We start from the raw sequence: 8,167 nt of genomic DNA, 5'->3' as shown, positions 1-8,167 counted from the left end.
GCCTCAGCCTCCCAGAGTGCTAGGATTACAGGTGTGAGCCACCGCGCCCGGCCACTTATACACTTTTCTAAGAAGATACTATTTTCTTCAAGATTTCAGAGCATAATAAATTATGATAAACACTATTTGAAAGGGAAGCTTATAACTTTGAGCAAGATTTCAATAATATGAAAATTGAAGTGAATTTTCATTTTTTGTATACTTACTAAGTTCCAGGAATTGTGCTAACTACTTTACATCTATTATCTAATTTATTGTTAACAATTGTGTAAGGTAGATTATTATTCTTCCCATTTTAGAGATAAGGAGATGAATGCTAAGAGGTAGAAATTATGGTAATTAATTTGCCAAAGGATATATAGTTATTAGATAGTGAATGATCAGAATCCAAACCTATGTTTGACCCCGAAGTCCTTGCTCTTAATTCCCTTTTACCCTTCTGAACTTCAATTTTTCTCATCAGTGAAGTAGGAATTGGACTTTACTATATATTTTATATCATCTAATTCATTAATTAAACTTTTTTACTTATTCTTTAGTTTTTCCCTGTGGCATTTGTTCACATAGTAATAGAGTACTTTCTCATTGAAAGGTAGACCATGGTAGACATGCTGAGATACTGTCTTGAATCTTCTGATAGCTTCAGAGAGCCTCAAAGAGCTCTGGTGCTTTAGGGATATAGGTTCTGGCACAGCTTGGTGTATAATCTCTTCAAGTGGTTTTTGGTTGAATTTTGAAATTTTTCCCTTCTAAGAAAGACTTTTTAGCTTTGTTCAACTTAAAAGTTCTCACTTACCCTCTTTTTTTCATTTCCCTTTTTTCTTTGCTTTTTCTTTCTTTAAAATCTAGCAGCAAAACAAATCATGCAAGAATAGGACGATCATTTATTACTTAGAGGAAAATTCTACCCTTTAGAAATTTTCCCTTTCCTTGATGATATTTGTACTGCTATTTCAGTCAAATTATTCTTTTCAACACTTTATGCAGCACTAATCTATTGACTCCAACTTCCCTATTTTGGAGAGACAGCTTTTTTTTTCAAGTGACTCAACATTTTCAAACATATTTAAATAATGTTATAGCCAGGCACTTAAATAAAGATACTGAATGTTTATATCGCAATAAAATGAGTCACATGAATTTTTTGGTTGACAAAAACAGTTGACATTTCTTTGATGTGTCTCCATATATGCTCCAAATTTTTCTATACTTAAATACTACAATTTTTGGATTGTTTTTTATTATAAACAACATTTATGAATTCAGTAATCATAGGGGAACATATAAAGAGTGTATCATCAATCTTAAAATGAGTTATTAATTTAAAATGAGTTATTTATACTTAAAATGAGTATATCAGATTCATCTCTTAAAAGAAAGATTTTATTTACACTAAAATATTTATTTGGAAAAAATGATTCTAACTTGATTAAAGTCTTCTCTGCTAATATTTCTGTGTTTTTCCTTTAGTATTTGAGAACTACAGTTGAGTTTCCTTTAGCGATTCATTTCATAGCAATGCATAGTGTAAGATCAGGTAAAAGAAATGTTGAAACACCTTACTGGTCCTACTTTGCTCCTTTTTCTACTTCAAATCTAACATTTTTTAAGGAGAGTTCTGTCAGGCATCAAGTATACAAAGCAGACAATACTAAATAGGATCCTTAGAGATTTAAATCATGCAAAGAGAAATAAAAATATCTCTGCCCTCCCTTCCTTACAATTAGAGGCACACTAGGTGGCAGACTTCCTTTCCTTTTTTTCTTCGCTTATAAATCCAGGAAGTTGTGTTTACTGTTAGCCTTTATTTTTAGGTTATATGTGCAATTAATAGTTGTAGCACTTTTTTTTAAAATGGTGATTATACTAGAAATGGATATTATCAAGGGTTTCTTGAAGTATCTATGGAAAAGCTCACTTATCTGGGATCCTTTGGCACGTTAGTATTGAGAATACAATATAATGGAATAAGACAAAAAAAAAAAAAACCAAAAGATAATAGGCCCAGGTTCTTTCACTAGGAAGAGCTACTTATTAGGCAAATTATTTTATTTTCTTTTTTCCTTTTTTTTTGTTTTTAGGGGCAGGGTCTCGCTCTGTTGCTTAGGCTAGAGTATAGGGGCTTGATCATTACCTCACTGCAGCCTCAAACTTTTGGGCTCAAATGATTCTCCTGCCTTAGCCTACCAAGTAGCTAGGACTCCAGGCATGCACCGCCACTCCCAGTTAATTAAAAAATTTTTTTTTGTAAAGACAGGGTCTCAGTATGTTGCCCAGGCCGTTGTTGAACGCCTGGCCTCGAGTGATGCTCTTGCCTCAGCCTCCCAAAGTGCTGGAATTACAGGAGTGAACCACTGTACCCGGCCCATTTAATTTTTCTGAACTTTGAGTTCTTCATTTTTAAAATAAAGAAGGGACTAATTAACGTTTTCTTAAAGTCTGAAATTTTGTGCTGTCTGGAATATAGTGAAAAGAATATAGTGCCTTTATGTAGTGAAAATAGAATACCTCTAAGTAATACAACAAATGTAACAAAGTACAGTGAATTTCCACCCAACAAAAGTATAGGCATAGCTTGGAGATATTGCAGGTTTGGTGCCAGACCACCGTAATAAAACAAATATTGTAATGAAATGAGTCACACGAATTTTTTGCTTTCCCAGTGCATATGAAAGCTACATTTACACTATACCATAGTCTATTAAATGTATGATAGCATTATGTCTAAAAAACAATGTACATACCTTAATTTAAAATACATTATTATTAATACTAAAAAATGCTAATGATCATCTGAGCCTTCAGTGATTTATAATCTTTTTTGCTGGTAGAGGTTCTTGCTTCCACGCTGATGGCTGCTGACTGATCAGGATAGTGGTTGCTCAAGGTTCAGTTGGCTGTGGCAGTTTCATAAAATAAGACAACAGTGATGTTTGTTGCATCAGTTGACTCTTCCTTTCATGAAAGATTTCTCTGTAGCACGCAATGCTGTTTGATGCATTTTCACCACAGTAGAACTTCTTTCACAATTAGAATCAGTCCTCTCAAACCCTGCCACTGCCTTTCCAATGAAGTTTATATAATATTCTAAATCCTTTGTTGTCATTTCAAGAATGTTCACAGCATCTTCACCAGGAGTAGATTCCATCTCAAGAAACCAGTTTCTTTACTCATCCATAAAAAGCAACTCCTCTTCTGTTCCAGTTTTATCATGAGATTGCAGCAATTCAGTCACATCTTAAGGCTCCATTTCATATTCTAGTTCTCTTGCTATTTCTGCCACATCTACTGTTACTTCTTCCACTGAAGTCTGGAACTCCTCAAAGTCATCCATGAGAGTTGGAATTAACTTCTTCCAAACTCCTGTTAATATTGATATTTTGACCTCTACCCATGAATCATGAATGTTCTTAATGGCATCTAGAATGGTGAATCCTTTCCAGAAGGTTTTGAATTTACTTTGTTCAGATCAGAGGAATCACTATGACAGCTATAGCTTTATGAAATGTACTTCTCAAATAATGAGATTTGAAAGTTCAAATTACTCTATCCATGAGCTGCAGAATGGGTGTTGTGTTGGCAGGCTTTAAAACAACATTAATCTCCCTATACATCTTCATCAGAGATCTTGGATGATCAGGTGCATTGTCAATGTACAGTAATATTTTTAAAGGAGTCTTTTTTTCCTGAGCAGTTGTTCTCAAAGGTAAGCTTATAAGATTTGTAAGCTAGCCAGGTTTGGTGCTCATACCTGTAATCCTAGCACTTTGAGAGGCTAAGGCAGGAGGAACTTGAGACCAGCCTGAGCAAGACCCCATCTCTATAAAAAAAATAGAAAAATTAGCTGGGTGGGGTGGTGTGTGCCTATAGTCCCAGCTACTCGGGAGGTGAGACAAGAGGATTTCTTAAGCCCAGGAGTTTGAGGTTGCAGTGAGCTATGATATATGATGATGCCACTGCACTCTAGCCCAGGCAAGAGAGCAAGACCCTGTCTCAGAAAAAGAAAAAAAAAAGAGATTCAGTAAACCATGCTGTAAACAGATATGCTGGCACCCAGGCTTTGCTGTTCCATTTATAGAACACAGATGGAGTAGATTTATCATAATTCTGAAGGGCCCTAGGATTTTCACAATGGTAATGAGCATTGACTTCAACTTAAAGTCACCAGCTGCATTAGCCCATAGTAAGAGAATCAGCCTGTCCTTTGAAGCTAGACATTGACTTCTCTCTAGCTATGAAAGTCCTGGATGGTATCTTCTTCCAAAGAAGGCCATTTTGTTTACATTGAAAATGTGTTGTTTAGTGTAGCTACCTTCATCAATTAACTTACCTAGATCTTGTGGGTAACTTGCTGCAGCTTCTCCATCAGCACTTGCTGCTTTACTTGCACTTTTATGTTCCAAAGATGACTTGTTTCCTTAAACCTCATGAACCAATCTCTCTTAGCTTCTAACTTTTCTTCTGCAGCTTCCTTACCTCTTTTAATCTTCATAGACTTGAAGAGAGTTAAGGCCTTACTCTGGATTAGGCTTTGGTTTAAAGAAATGCTGTGGCTAGTTTAATCTATCCAGACCACTAAAACTTTTTCCATATCAGGAGTAAGGCTGTTTTGCTTTCTTACCATTCATGTGCTCACTGGAGTGGCACTTTTAATTTCCTTCAAGAACTTTTCCTTTGCATTCACACTTTGGCTAACTTTGGTACAAGAGGCCTAGCTTTCAGCCATCTCAGCTTTTCACATGCTTTCCTCACTAAGCTTAATCATACCTTGCTTTCGATTTAAACTGGGAGATATATGACTCTTCCTTTCACTAGAACACTTACAGATCATTGAAGGATTATTAAGTGGCCTAATTTCAATATTGCTGTGTCTCGGGGTACGGAGACCCTAGGAGAGGGAGAGAGATGGGGGAATGGTCTGTTGGTGGAGTAGTCAGAATACAGACAACATTTATCAGTTAAGGTCAACATCTTATATGGGCTCAGTTCTTGGTGCCTCAAAACAATTATAATAGTAGCGTCAAAGACCACTGATCACAGATCATTATAATGGATATAATAATGTAAAAGTTTGAAATGTTGAGAGAAGTACCAAAATGTGACACAGATACACGAAGTGAACATGTGCTTTTGGAAAAATAGTACTGATAGACTTGCTCGACTTACCATTGTAAAACATGCAATATCTGTGAAGTACAATAAAGTGAGGTATGCCTGTACTCAGGCCGTTTCTAAGCATTTGTGTTGTTTCTCACAAAATATCAGCAAAGTACTGTTAGTGATATATTAGGAACAGTTAAGGAAGGTCTCTAATAAAGAGGAGTTAGGAAAAATTTAAAAATATAGGAACAAGAACTAAAAACATCATAGTAATTTGGCTTGGACCAGTCTATTCAGGACCAAGTAGTGCTATTGAGTGCATTATTATAGTGTGGCGAAGTTCATTAGTTGTTGTTCATTAACAGTTAACTAACAAAGCAAAGCTTATACTATGCTCATCTGTTTAAGAAGACATCAGGCTTATATAGTACATTTGATATAAACCTCACCAACTTAAAAAGTTTTGGAGCTTTAAAAGTACACTTTAACTTCCTAAACATTTGATTTATTGAGTCCCTCATACTGTTATATGTTAGCATATACATTGTCACCATATGTATTAGCATATACATTATCACCATAGGTGCCATCTGAATGATGTTTTTCTTGTTGGACTTAGCATTTGCCAATTAGAAGTGTGTAATTACTTATTAAGGACTTTTCTGTTGAATGAGAAGAAGAAAGATTTTTTGAATTGCTTTGTGGTAATCTATGTCTTTAATAACTGCTGAAAAAGAAAAAGAAAGCATTTTTTGTGAAAAATTGGTTAAAATTTCAAGTCCCTTAAAAGCAACCATTCGAGCAATTAAAGATATTGTAGTGGCAGGTTAATCTATGCTATAATTTGTACGAAACAAGAACTTCTAGAGACAAAAAGATTGTATTTATCCAAAATTTTGAGTATTTGTGGGTTGATTTCTAGGGTGGTATAGTTCTATTAGCTTATTTGTGCTAAGATAACAATGTTTGAAAGTTCAACTTCCTGGAATACATTTTATTTACTGAAAACTTCGGTACAGTACAGTGTTTGTTATTCTGTGTGACAGGATACCCAGAGTTATATTGACGAATGTCCTGGGAACGGAGTTAGGAAGAAAATACATAACGACCCCACCTGTAACTGAGGCAAGTTTGAGTGATACAGACAACTTGCAATCAGAGCAACATTCTTCATCATCTGATCGCAGCCTAGAATCTTGTCAAAATCTAAATCCTCACAAGAGCTGTTTTTTATCTGAAAGGTATGTTTAGTGATAACTTTACTCAAAATAAATACTATATTTATTCTCATGAACCCTCCTTTCTTCTTTCCCCATAGATATGTTATCGCAAAATGTGAGGTAAATGGGCTCTGATAGTTGTTTTGACTTTTCTCTCCTGGTGGCTGGAATGGCTATTGGAACCAACAGTCCATGGCTAATAATTGGTTTCAAAAGCACTGGTTACCATTCTTGTATTTTGGAGAAATGGATGCAGACACTTAATGAAAATTTAGTTACCTATTTCGGTATCCCAGTTTATTTGCCTGTTATAATTGAAATCCATTCTCCTGACATCAGTCTATTCCTCTCTCCTCCGTCCTGTTTGTCCATCTGTCTGTCTGTTCATCTATCCAATCTTATTTACTGGTTTTATATCCAGATTCTAAAACTATACCAGGCACTTAGTGCTCAATAAATATTTGTTGAATGAATAGCTGAATACATTCCTTTACAAAAATGATTTGAGATAGCTGAATTACACTAACAAATGTGGCTTACTGTGCCAATAAGAGAAATGCAAATCTGAAGTTGCCTTTGTTTTAAGCTTTAGGAGAGCATTGTGTGTGGACTGGAAATAAGAATGAATTTGTGGAAAAAAGCTAAGGGACGATCAATTAGTAAATTCTACTAGATTTTTAAAGTTTCATTTGCCTTGAACTCTTGAAGCTTTTCTTTTTCTTTTTTGCTTTTGGCCTATAGAATAAAGAGTTTTTATTAAGTGAAAACTTTATCCAGTTATATATGTTTTTTCCTCCCAAACCATCTAGAGGTAACTTCTGGTTTGTATTTCTATTGTAAACCTCATTGCATTAAAGAGTATTTATAGTTGCCTTTTTAATCTACAACACATTTCTTCTATTTCTGACCAATTTTATTTTTTTAACACTATTTTTTATGAACTTGAAATTTTTTCATTTTGAAAAATATAGTTTCACTTAGGTTTTACTTAGTGAATTATCAGTGACAATTTTAACTTTATACCTTGTTAGGTCTCTTTCTAAGTTTACCCCTGAAAAATGAGAATTTCAGCAGCATAATCCAGTTACTAAAGTTAATGTATAATTGGAGATATTAGAAATTTATCCACTTTGTACTATAGATGTTTGTTTCTGCCTCCTTTGCTTAGACCATGAGCTTCTTCAGGAGAGATATCATGTCTCATTTGCATTTATACCCAGTACTTTGCTCAATGTATTTTGAATTTTGTGCATTTGGATTAATGCTGATATCATTTAACCTTGAACTTCAGTTTCCTGAGTTTTTTTTTCTTTTTTCTTTTTTTTTTTTTGTTAAAAAAATAGAGACGGGGTCTCGCTCTTGCTCAGGACGGTCTCGAACTCCTGAGCTCAAGCTATGATCCCACCTCGGCCTCTCAGAGTGCTAGGATTACAGGTGTGAGCCACTGCGCCCGCCCCGGTTTCCTGAGTTATAAAAGAGAAGTAATTTTGAATGTCCTTTTTACCTTACAAAATGGTTCTATTATGTCTTTTAAATCTCACATGTGACAATTCTTTGTGTACATAAAATATTATGTAAATGGGCCAGGCGCGGTGGCTCACGCCTGTAATCCTAGCACTCTGGGAGGCCAAGGCGGGAGGATCGTTTGACCTCAGGAGTTCGAGACCAGCCTGAGCAAGAGCAAGACCCTGTCTCTACCAAAAATAGAAAGAAATTGGCTGGTCAACTAAGAATATATAGAAAAAATCAGCCGGGCATGGCAGCGCATGCCTGTAGTCCCAGCTACTCGGGAGGCTGAGGCAGAAGGATCGCTTGAGCCCAGGAGTTTGAGGTTGCTGTGAGCTAGG

The 8,167-nt window shown here is 35.4% G+C and overlaps 1 protein-coding gene across 1 annotated transcript in view; it reads left to right on the top strand.

The window, feature by feature from the left end:
* Nucleotides 1-8,167, top strand: part of SENP7 (SUMO1/sentrin specific peptidase 7) — a 164,505-nt gene that overhangs the window by 83,514 nt on the left and 72,824 nt on the right. The window contains exon 4 of the mRNA XM_012652811.1: nucleotides 6,147-6,341. Within this exon, the coding sequence (XP_012508265.1) occupies nucleotides 6,147-6,341 (195 nt within the window). The remainder of the gene's footprint in view (nucleotides 1-6,146; nucleotides 6,342-8,167) is intronic.

Source organism: Propithecus coquereli, unplaced genomic scaffold, assembly GCF_000956105.1.
Source record: "Propithecus coquereli isolate 6110/MARCELLA unplaced genomic scaffold, Pcoq_1.0 Scaffold40, whole genome shotgun sequence".
Lineage (NCBI taxonomy): Eukaryota > Metazoa > Chordata > Mammalia > Primates > Indriidae > Propithecus > Propithecus coquereli.
The sequence above is the reverse complement of the archived record's forward strand: the minus strand, read 5'-3'. Positions and strand labels throughout refer to the sequence as shown.